Source organism: Mercenaria mercenaria, chromosome 3, assembly GCF_021730395.1.
Source record: "Mercenaria mercenaria strain notata chromosome 3, MADL_Memer_1, whole genome shotgun sequence".
Lineage (NCBI taxonomy): Eukaryota > Metazoa > Mollusca > Bivalvia > Venerida > Veneridae > Mercenaria > Mercenaria mercenaria.
The window spans coordinates 42,776,413-42,788,786 of record NC_069363.1 but is presented as its reverse complement, the minus strand read 5'-3'; the positions used below and the strand labels follow the sequence as shown (position 1 = coordinate 42,788,786).

General features: G+C 35.5%; 1 protein-coding gene across 4 annotated transcripts in view; it reads right to left on the bottom strand.

Moving 5' to 3' along the window:
* Positions 1-8,530, bottom strand: part of LOC123525810 (ciliogenesis and planar polarity effector 1-like) — a 54,059-nt gene extending 45,529 nt beyond the window's left edge. For 3 of the 4 annotated variants that reach the window (XM_053538302.1, XM_053538304.1, XM_053538305.1), the window contains exons 1-8: positions 8,446-8,530; positions 5,697-5,821; positions 4,264-4,405; positions 3,699-3,812; positions 2,124-2,350; positions 1,315-1,424; positions 747-998; positions 276-458 (exon numbers count right to left, since the gene is read on the bottom strand). In XM_053538302.1, the coding sequence (XP_053394277.1) occupies positions 276-458; positions 747-998; positions 1,315-1,424; positions 2,124-2,350; positions 3,699-3,812; positions 4,264-4,405; positions 5,697-5,777 (1,109 nt within the window). In that variant the 5' untranslated portion in view covers positions 5,778-5,821; positions 8,446-8,530. The remainder of the gene's footprint in view (positions 1-275; positions 459-746; positions 999-1,314; positions 1,425-2,123; positions 2,351-3,698; positions 3,813-4,263; positions 4,406-5,696; positions 5,822-8,445) is intronic. The other variant, XM_053538303.1, reaches the window with a different exon arrangement.
* Positions 8,531-12,374: the final 3,844 nt, after the last annotated feature.

The following is a 12,374-nucleotide window of genomic DNA, read 5'->3' as shown; positions in this document are numbered from 1 at the left end:
TGAAAAATAAAACTGCTAAATAGTACTGAATATTTAGTACTAAAAGATTTAAAATTTAAACAGGCAGCTGTCTGGGTTAAAACATCTAACCCACTTTCAAGTGTGAATATTGGTATGAAGTTAATGAAAGAGTAGAAGAGCACAGTTAATATAATTTGGCTATGGCTGCATTTGCAGTGCTCTGTGCTTCTGGGAAATCTATCCTTACGTTTTATTTTGTAAGAACTTTCTTTATAACTGATGTTAAATGATTTTGTTTTACAATGAATACACACCTCACAAATATAGCTGGATGAAGTGGAAGGAAATGTGCTGGTCCCATGTTCACAGAACAGCCTTGTGTCTGTATAGGTATAGGGTCTCCAAGGCGGGGAACCAGGCAGACACTACCATTCTTCAGTATACAAGCCAGGAACAAGTTATCTGATGTCCAAGCTATATCTGCTACCCAGTACTGTCTATAAAATACAGAAAGAAGAAAATATAACTAGACAGTCCTTTTTCTGATGTTATTTTAACTAAGCTGCAACCAGGTATGTGATTTTTAAATGAAATAAAGTGGGTAATAAATATTTCAGTGATATTTTAGGACCATTAAAATACTACAAGAGGTACTAATCTGAAACATATTTGGTTTGACTGCACAGAGTTAAAACATTTCATTATTCTGTTATAAAACTTATCTAAACCAAACTGAAATGTGAAGCTCAAACACTCTACCTCACATAGGTGAAAAGACATATTACCTGCCAGTTTTTCCTATATCACTGACACCACAGTTCTTCATTGCTCCAACCAGTACTGTATCAGTGAGTGGCGACACAAATAACATAGTTGTCTTTGTAGGAAATCTCTGATTGGCTGCCACGGCAAGCACCTGACCACTCCTACTGTAGCTAGACACATATGCTCCTTGTGTGGACACTGGCTCAAAATCAGGGTGCATCTGTTGGAAAGGGTATTCCAGCAGGCTCCACTCAGCACTAAATAGTGGCAAACTGTAAATACAGAAGAAAAATTTCTACAAATAGCTGCAAACTATTTAGACAGTCAGATCATCTATCTATACACATGGCTGCCACATTTCTAGGTTTTATACAAGTATAACATAAGTTTTGTAAATAAATGACAAACTTTCCTAATGAAGTTATGTTCCATGGGTAGTTAAAAACATCACACAGGACATAAATTTTGTTTCATGACTGAACTAACCACAAAAAAATGAAGTAAACTGGTCTGTTGAAGTAACTTGTAGACTTGATGTAAAAACAAAACAGCAAAAGCATTCACAAATGTAAGACTAATTGTACCAACCTTTTCCTGAAAGCATCCACCGGATCTGGGAACTTGAGCACCAGCGTTGCAACACTTAACATGGTGTCCTTATTGAAAACTATGGAGAACTGACAACAATGGCCCAGATTCTGTGAAGTAAAATATGTCCATTTTAGGTAAACAAGTACATTGTGTAATACTAGATGATCCAAAGAAATGCAACTAAAAAGTTTTTTAAAATGCACTAGTCCATTTAATTGGTGAAAACTAATTGGGAAGTCAGCAACAAGCCAACTTCAAAAAAAGAAAAATGTTGTTTCCTGCCCCCTCTACTCACTACTTTCTCTCCCCTCCCCGCCCCACCCCCAACTACACCTCTCCCACCCTAACTCACACATTATTTGAAACAAAATAAAATTCATTATACTCTTGCCTCCAGCAAGTTTCTGAAATTTCTGTTGGTCTGTTTGTTTTATGGCTGTGACTCAATACAGACCTGGAGCGCTTGTGTAAATTACAGACTCCAGTATATACCCTATTCAAGGTTTTAAACCAACTTGGCCACAGAGGCAGCATATATAAGGTTAGTACAATAGCCAAGCTATTATAAATTTAATAAATAAGTTATATATTGTCTGCAAGATAAAATAGTTTATAGTTTGCTGGTGTCCAGACAGGGAATATACACTGTCTCAGAATTCAATCAGGCTCGAGCTGTGCCCTCACTACATGTAGGTAGCGACTTCTTTGACAGCATAATTTTGGTATCTGGTCACCAAGAGACATGTAACTAATAATGTCATTTCGCTAAGGTAATGTGAAAAAAAATGAATAAAATGCACACTTACATGATTTTCATAAAATACACTAGCTCTGCTGCACTCCCTTGACTCAGAAGTGGGAAGTTCCATTCCATCAGGGACAGTAATCCTGTGCCAAGAACCTTTAAGTGCTGGATCACCCTTGTCTTTAAGAATAGACTCCCCCTTTTCTTTAACCCATAGTAGAAATGAACCTCTCCCAGCAGCCAGGAATATATAGGAACAATCATCCGAGGCATCAATATGGCACAACTCTAAAACAGAACATGCATTGTCAGTTACATATCAGTTTAACTAGGTGACTTTTGAAATAAAAATATTTCAAACATGACACATCCTAGCAGTTTGTTACAGCATATTTAAGAAATATATAGAGCATGGTTAACTTAGTTTAAAAACATTTAACACATTGAACAGTTAGTCAACATTGTATTGAGAGTTCACCCAAGAGATTGCCCAAAAGCAGTCTCTCTGTAGACAAGAGTGGTCCTTTAATAGATTTAACAAGTTATGGAAGACAAGAGTAATATAAATATAGCATGTACATGAAATCTGAAACTGTGATGAACATTTTTTAAGCTTTGTTTCAAGATACTAAACACTTCTCGTAGTCCACTGACTGTGGCAACTGTTTGTCGGACTATAAGAAAGGCTAATTGTATACATCTGCAATGAGATGGCTGCAAGAAGTTTTGTGCATGCTCGTTTCACAGATACTTTTGCAGGCAATTATAACTGCTTGGACCTGGTTCGTGTGGTCGCTGGTTGCGTAAAGAGGAAGTCATTTAAAAGGATCTATTTATGTAGTAAAAACCTTTGGGACTAAACCGTTTACTCAATAAAAAAAGTTGCATAATACATGTGGTTGCATGTATGCTGTCAACTGTATACATTGTATCCCACAAAATAATTTCACCAGAGTGAAGGCTAGTCTCAGTAAATTATTTAGTACAGAGTAAAACCAATTCTGAGTGTTTAAATGAATTAATACACAATCATTCTATAATTACATCATTTTGTTTTTCTCTTATATGTAATATAGTAGTTAAGATATGGTAGCTCTACTTTTTGGCCACCACAACTATGTCAACACCATGTAAATATAACCATGTAATAAATTGAGCCGCGCCATGAGAAAATCAACATAGTGAGTTTGTGACCAGCATGGATCTAGACCAGCCTGCGCATCCGCGCAGTCTGGTCAGGATCCATGCTGTTTGCTAACGGTTTCTCTAATTGCAATAGGCTTTGAAAGCAAACAGCATGGATCCTGACCAGACTGCGCGGATGCGCAGGCTGGTCCAGATCCATGTTGGTCGCAAAGCCACTATGTTGGTTTTCTCATCGCGCAGCTCAATTTATGTTATGTATGAATGTAAAATCAAACAGCTACATAAATCACATTGGGATACAACTTCTTATATCCCAGATTCAGCCAATATAAGTTCCTTAAACATCAAAGAGAATTTCACATTTTTATCAGGTTCTTACTATATTTTTGATAGAAAAAGTATTGTCCCCTTCATAAATGGTAACCTCTGATGACCTTTTTCATTGTGGCAGTACCAATTGTTTCTATACTGATTCTGTTATTTAAGCTACCTGTTTGATAACTATCTGTCAGTGTGTCCAATCCTTCCACAAACTTGACAATATCTTTGTCCTTATGCCAGACAAACACCTCACCATTCTGTAGAATTCCCAACAAGTGGCGACCTGCAATACAAACACATTATACACACCCTAAAAACATAATCACTGAACAGAACTTGCCTATAAAAACAGCTTTGATTCATAAATTGCAAAGCTGTAAATAAATTTTACCAGATATAACTGAGAACTACCAAAATTTATATACTGTCAATTACATAACTGCAAAATTTAAAAGTGCAAAAATGGTTACAGACATATCAAAACTTATAAAAGACAATGTAGAAACAGAAATTTAGAAAACAGGACACAAGTATATTACCAGTTATAGTGCTCAGAAAAAAAATTGACACATTTTTTCTTCTGACAGTCATAACTGAGAATATATAACTTGCCTGAGGGTTCAAACCTTCGATCTCTGACTGGACATCACTCTACACATTTTGCTAACCATTGGATAGGATTATAATGAATAAAACCTTCCAAAAAAATAAATTTAAGAAAATATCATACTGACCATTCCTTGTGCTACCAAAACATTTCACTTGCTCCACAAGTGGCGACACTTTTGTCAACTTCTTCTTAGTCTTGCCCGATGGTACATAAAGAACACTGACTCGTTTGCCCTGACTGTCTAGCAGTAACAAGCTCTCCTGCTCCTGAATTATGCAGTAAGTCACATTTAATCAATCAAAAGCAATTACAAGTAAACAAAGGTGAATTGGAACATCATAATTTGTCCCATGTATTAGTAAGTGATAAATATTGTGCTATTTTTTTAACCTGTCAAATGTGCATACATTATACGCTCTGTGCGTTCGATATTATAATATTCGGCCCAACTTCGGTGCTATCCGTATGTTTTACGGGAATAAATTTTGGGTAAGTGTCTAAATGCCATTATTAGTATTGTAAGTGAAACCCTTATTTGTCGTTCGTATCAATGGCTCAGTGGTTACAACACATGGCTTTTATGTGGGAAATTGCTGGTTCGAGAACATTTTTTTCATTTTTTATTTTCATTTTTAATTGTTTATTGGTTTATATGTTTTAAATTACAAAGGGACATGTGAAAATCAAAATTCAGGGGCTTCACATTTAAATCTGTTTCGTACTGAAATCATAGCGATCGAAACTGAATCATGAATATAGCATGTTTTATTTAATATCTATGAAATTGTAATATACTGAAATAAACCGTGAATAAAAATGATATTAAAGAAAAGAAATTAAAAACGAGATAAAAATAAAAAAAAGTTGTAAAAATACAATGGAGGAAATATTAGATAAAATGTACATGTACAAAGTGTTTGTGAAAAAAAAATACAGATACTGCACGGATTCGATCTTAAGAACTCGAGGTTTCATGCTACTGACAGTGACCTCTAAGCTATCGTAACTATCGAACCTTGGTATACACGCTTTAAATATAAACCATTTTAATTGCAGGTTACTTTCCATACACTGTACGGAATGTACCGAAAATCAACCGAAGATTAAATATTCTATGCACCGACGATGTAATCAATATGCATTTTGACAGGTCAATAAAATAGTACAAAAGTTATTAGTAGGGTATGTAATCATTTTCATTTATCACAATATTCATGCACTGATCATTTGGTCAGTCAATATATATTACCAATAATCTTATTATTTTATATTAAATTGAAAAAAATAAAATAATTAAGGTAGTGGACCTGTAATGACAATCAGAAATTTCTGTTTGTATCTGTATACAATAGTAAATGTCTAAAATGTTGTTTTTAGTAGATAATTTCAATAACAATAAAATCCTAATTTTTCTTTTCAAATGATGATTTAATTTAAAAATAGTCAAGATTACACAACAAGTACAAACTGCAAATTGAAAGACTTGGCCACATAAGTCATTATACCACTGGAAGTGATACTTCTAGACCATATACACAAAACTGAGTTGGCACATACCTCTCCTATCCAAATAATCTGAGGCCATGGCTTTTTCCTCTTGATGGCAGTTGATGCCAGCACTTCAAGGTCTACCTTCATATTCACTCTATTCTGTATAGACAAACAACATATTCTATCAGGACCTGCAAACAGACAGAAATAAACGTGAAGAATTTCTTCACATGTACCTATGCATGATGATCTGCAGATTTTTCTAATATATCATCAAAAAATTGCTGCAATTTTTAAACTTGGTCTTTTTCAATCAAGTAACAAGAATGCTATTGATGTCCAGATATATCAAACGTTCATCTACAATGTTCAATGGTAAAACAGACATGATGAAACCAAAAGACTGGCTGATAACAAAATTCCATTGAATTCTGTGAACTTAAAAAATAAATTCAATGCAAAGACATTCAGACACACATGCAGAAGTATTATTATATATAGGTCTACATATATATATATAATCACAATTTATTTATTTTTGTTGGGCTTAACGTCGCACCAACATAGTTACAGGTCATAATATTATGGTAACTTTCCAGCTTTGATGGTGGTGGAAGACCCCAAGTGCCCCTCAGAGGATTATTTCATCATGAGCAGGCAACTGGGTAGTACCACTGACCTTCCGTAACTTAAGCCAGCTGAATGTCTTCCTCACATGAAGAATTCAACGCCCTGAGCTGCCTTAACCACTTGGCCATGGAGGCCCCGTATATAATCACAAGGATCTTAAAAATTCGTGGAAAGAATGGAAAGTAACAACCAGTCTTTAAAAAGCGTAAACATTATTTCAGATTGAGCAAGTGAGAAATCATCAGGCTTTGATTGCCACAGATGTGGAAAAAAAGAAGCATTAGAGCGGCACAGTTTACAGCTAATATTTTGGTCCTCGATATCTCCAAATTATTTCATTGATCGCATGTATAATAGTGGTTGATTGTGACTCTGTGGACGGACTGTCAGGGGAGGTAACTAAAGTCACCGATTGGGACTAAAGTCATGGTAGCCAGAACTAGGTGCCATTCTGAATCAGCCACTATTAAAAATTGGCGTAATTTAGGTACTTCAGCCTTTCAGACATGATTGCAAGCATGATGATTTAATGGTGAAACGAAAAATTTTTCAAATAGCAAATTTATTCTTGTGTTTGTCTTGTAAAATATACGATATGTTAGGTCATGAGCACTTCGTAGTTCCTGAAGAAAGTCACCCACTGACCTACGTTATTGATTTGTTTTTCGCCATTGGTGACGTCACAGCTTTATTACGTCACTATTGGCGCATTTCATTCATAGTCAGGTACCGGAACCGGATGAGCACAACGTCTCAGACTAATTCTAAATGTATTAGCGCAATATTATTTGTATATTTACCTTGGTCTAAAGTTGAATTATAAAATCTGAAGACAAAACAAATATTGGGGGAGAACTATTCACATATATTCTCATGTGCTTGTTCCTTCACAAACACCCGGAATAAACTTTGGTGAACAAATTGAGTACGACTTCACACTGCTAAATGCTGTACGTTCATGCATGTATATTTGATAGCTGTTTTTCTATAGTTTTTTATGCAGAATATTACAAATAACATTTCTGTTCACGAGATAAATGTATTACCTACAGCAAATTAAAATATTTCTTTCGTTTTTCATACTGTGAAGCTTATAATTCATGTTCATATTTTAATCAGTAATGATTACGCCTGTGTTCGGATGCGGCTGAGTAAGACATAATATCAGACTAAAATGAAATGAAAGTGATAATTGCGCCACGAGTTGGACTACCATAACTTCAACTAACTGACCCTGTTTTTATTTTCTGATGGTCGCATCCATTAAGTTATGGTGAAACCCCATTTGGTGAACTAACGAGTATCAAACCGCAACATCTCGCACAGTCTTTCGTGAGAAACTGATGACGTCATGCAACAGTTCAGAGCACATGGTTATTTTTGAAAATCAAGATCAAAATTTTACATATTTATGAATTTAATTAAATCATAAACATTACCATTTTTGATAAAATTCATAAAAAACACACCTTAGCAGGATTTAGTTCTCAGATGAGATCAATAAATAAAGATTCTATACCGCCTATTGGTTTTCAAAATGAAGACTTTTGAAGAGTACCCTCATCAGTGTGACAAAATATTGCAGACAAGCACCAATTTGAAACTTGAATGTATAACTTGTGTTCAAGTTATGTTGCATGTAATATTTTATGCCAGATCAAAAGAATGGACTAGAAATATTTGAAAGTAAAAGAAAAGACCATTGCATTTGATTTTCATTTGATGAAATTATAGCATGACAGATTTCTGGCACGATTCCTGGTTAGGTTTCAGTATGAGATTTGTTTCAGCTTAGAGATCCGTAACAGTATATAAACATCTCTGAGCTAATTTTTTTTAGCTAAATGGCACCAGGTCCATGGAAGAAAATTCGAAAAATATAAAACAATCGAATTATTTGGACTAATTTAGTAATTATCACAATAACGCTTGATGGTTCTCAATCATGAATACATATAAAATTGTCATTAATAATGCTTAAGTCAAGCTGCATAACTAAATTCTTCGCAAAAATGCAAATAACGTATCAACGATGAAATGGGTACGTTACAGCCAGAGTACGAAACGGTATTGTTTTCTTTTAAATTTCATGCCTGCAACCAGAATCGGTGTGCATAAAGGTAAAAACACTAAGCAAGATATTCTGTAGAATATTATCTCAAATCAAGCTGAAACTTTCAGAGACCTATATCAAAGCGTATATTCCACACTTACTTTTCTATTTTGACAAGTTATTTCCTGTCCTTTTTCGCCGCCATATTTATTTACAGCAACAGAAGAGCTAATTCCCATACCCTCCGTACTACTGTCCGTAGCACGTGCGCTTTAATTAACGTTAAAACATTTTTTACAAGAAAGAAAATTAATTAGCATAACTTATCAATGAAAAGTTTGTTTTCCGCAAATCCTTTACATCATTTTAATTGTGAACATTATTGTATGTATGCGATTAAGTACATGATATACCAATAATCATTTTTATTATTTTTTTAATCTATACCATGAAACTTCTACAGCAGGGTTTGATCATGCCAAATTGATTTGTAGCTAAAGAGGTAATGGTAGATTTCCCATAAGATAGAGCATAACAAACACCATGGCATGAGTCAATGTGGTAAGAATCCGGTTAATAAGTAACGGACGGTTCATCAGATTTAGACTGACTCAAAAGTTTAAGAATAATTTCTGTATACCGAGCTTAATTAGAAATAATATTCAAAGATTTCTGATCTTCCCTTTTCACATCTGTACGGCTATCATTCACCTTCAAATTTGCCGGTAGAACAATTTTACTGACGGAGTCCCCGATACATTTATACTCCTGAATCTTACTATATTCAGACCCTTCTGCGGAGTCTACCGAGTGGTCAGGACGGAAGGGACAAGCAGTCACCAGGCCTGGTACGGCTTATCATGATCGGCCTGGGTTGGCGAGATGTACGTCCTTGGACGACAAGAACCATCCAGAAATGGTGGTGGAACTATACCAATATGGTCACCACGGGAACTACTTTCACCACGCGACATAGAACTTTCCTGTGATTTTCCTTAAAGTCTAGCTAACCTAGCATCAATACGCCCTAGCGCGGCGATAATACTACCATTATCCAACCTTCACCACTATAATTCAAAGTAGAATCGTGCTGACTCTCCTGAAAATCGTCTTTCTCTTTTTATTCCTGGGCTCGCACGCATGAAGTTTCATATTACAGCTTGCACTGTATAAATAATAGAAACACTTCCTTGCAAAATATAGATCTACTTCAGTAAAGATATAAATGTATAAAAAATACTAACAGGATACATACTATCATAATAAAATGTAAAAAAAAAATCAAGAAACATAACAGAACTATTTACAGTTTTTCTGCAAAGAAATCCTGATGTCACAGTTTTCACGGGTTTTCACTATGGTACAAACTTCAAATTTTCAAGTCTTACCGGTTCACAAATTACTTTTAAGCCATTAATGTCAATATCTGTACAGACCACATCCATCCGGCAGTTATATCATTTTTTCAAATTTTTTACTTTGTTTGCTGCAATACCGGAAACGGAAATATTGTTTTTGCCCTGTCCGTCAGTCCGTCACACTTCATTTCCGATGACTGAAGCACCATTTGACCTAGAACTTTCAAATTGCATAGGCTGGCAGGGCTTATGGAGTAGACGACCCCTATTGTTTTAGGGGCCACTTCATCAAAGGTCAATGTCACAGGGGCCTGAACATGGAAAACCACTGGAGAACCATTTGACCTAGAAACTTCCTTCAAACTTCATAGGGTGATGGGGCTTACAGTAGATGACCCCTATTATTATTTGGGTTACCAGATCAAAGGTCACAGGGGTCTGAACATGGAAAACCATTTCTGATCAATAACTTGAGAACCACTTGACCCAGAATGTTTGAACTTCATAGGATGATTGGACATGTAGAGTAGATGACCCCTATTAATTTTTGGGTCACTTGATCAAAGGTCAATGTTACAGGGACCAGAACACGGAAAACGGTCTCCGATCAACTTGAGAAAACTTCATAGGATGATAGAACTCCCCTGTTTTGGGGACACTTGAGTAAAGGTCAAGGTCACAGGGGGCCCGAACATGGAAAACTCTTCCCCATAAGTAACGTGAGAACCACATGACACAGAATGTTGAAACTTCATAGGATGATGCAGACCAGATGACCCCTATTGATTTTTGGGTCACTCGATCAAATGTCAAGGTAACAAGGGCCAGAACATGGAAAACCATTTCCAACCATTTCCAATCCACAACTTGAGAACCACTTAAGGCCAAGAATGTTGAAACTTTCATGGAATATGATTTGACATGCCAAATACATAATCCCTATTGCAGCTAACCATCAGTGATTTTCGCTCCTGTCCCCTATTGACTTCTTGCCTATTACTTCTATGCATTGGGGGAGACATGTACTTTAATTTCTACAAAAGCATCTTGTAGTTAACTTGACAAAGTGGGAGTGAGAGTTTTAGCAGAACAAATATATTTTCATAGCTGCAGCGACTAGGCAATGAGGCTCTTAATTCCTCTGTCAGTTTTTCTGATTAAATTTTTGCATCAATTACTTAATTTCTGCTCTAGCTTAAACACAATCTTAACTGTTTTTTTTATGCAAAAGAATGTTTGAAAATGCTTAATTTCATGTTTTCTCCTTGTTTTAGGTTGAACACCATTTTTTCAACAGTTAAGCTTGCATGGCCAAATGTTTTTTGCTACGGTCCTTAGAACAAGATGGAATACAACTGCACATCGGTAAATTATTTGTCGAGTCTTTTATTACAGTGAAATACAGTTCATCCTAAAAATGAATGAAAGGCACGAGTTTAAGAGTAGCACTGTATGCATTTCAAACATTTCTGACGTAAATTGTTTTCTTTATTATGTTACAATTCAGTCCATAATAAACGTAGTTTTTGATGAAAAAGGCATGGTTTGCTTTTATGATCGAGTATATCTGTTTTGTTCTAACACATACAGTCAAACCTTTGTTAGCTCGAACCCAAAGGACAGGGAATGTGTTCGAGCTATTAGTAGTGCGGACATCCAGTAATAGCAATACAAAGAGATTGTGTCGGGACCTGTTGATTATTTCAAGCAAAGTGTGGTATTCAAATTAGACGAGTTCGAGCGAACAAACTATATATTTATATTATGTATTGTACAATTTACGGCTTCTGCTGCAACGCTGTACAAATAACGTCTCCATTAAAGTCCCTTCGTAATTTTCAGAGACATGTTAAGTGTCCCTACAGGTTTACACAACCTTTTTCTTCCATTTATTTGAAATATTACTAATAGACTGTGATACTGTAGATCTGAATATTTTAGTAAGCCGTCCCTTATTCCTAGCTTTGTTGTTGAATATTAGAGGGATTTAATCATGCATTAAACACGGATTTCCGCTTCAAAAATATACAGAAGTATTAAATATGAGTTATCATTTCCGTATGCATTGATTTTAACATGGATGCAGCCTTTGGTCCATATTTCAACACAGAAATATGCAACAATCAGAATGTGCAATAAATGAGGCATCTCTCCAGTATCAATGTTTTAAGTTTAATATGCACCAGAATGGAATTTTCAGTCAAAACTAGAACTGTCACAGGAGTGACGAATAATACCCCCACAATATGGCCTTGTCGCAGAAGTATTGCGAATTCTAAGTTGGAAAGAGGCCATAACTATGTGAAACAAGAGCTGTCACAGGAGAGAGTGCGTTCGACTATTTCAATAGGATAGTGAAACTGGGCACATCTGAGGAAGCTGGAGCTGTCACTGGAGTGTTTAATGACTCCAATATTGATGAAGATGTTGAACAATAGCTTGAATCTATGTCGCATGTATTAAGTAATAAGAGAAATAAAGATAATTAAAGTGTATCAAAACATTAAATAAATATAAAAGGGACATGGTGAAAAAGCATCAAAATTAAACTGAAATTCTTAGCAATACGGGGGCATAATTGATAAAATATTGGTGCAAGAGTGGTAGCCCTTGTATCATATGATGTGGGTGATGATGTGGAACAATAGGTTTAAATCAAATCCTTTCAGTAACAACTGTGATAGAGTGAAAGTGCGCCAAAAC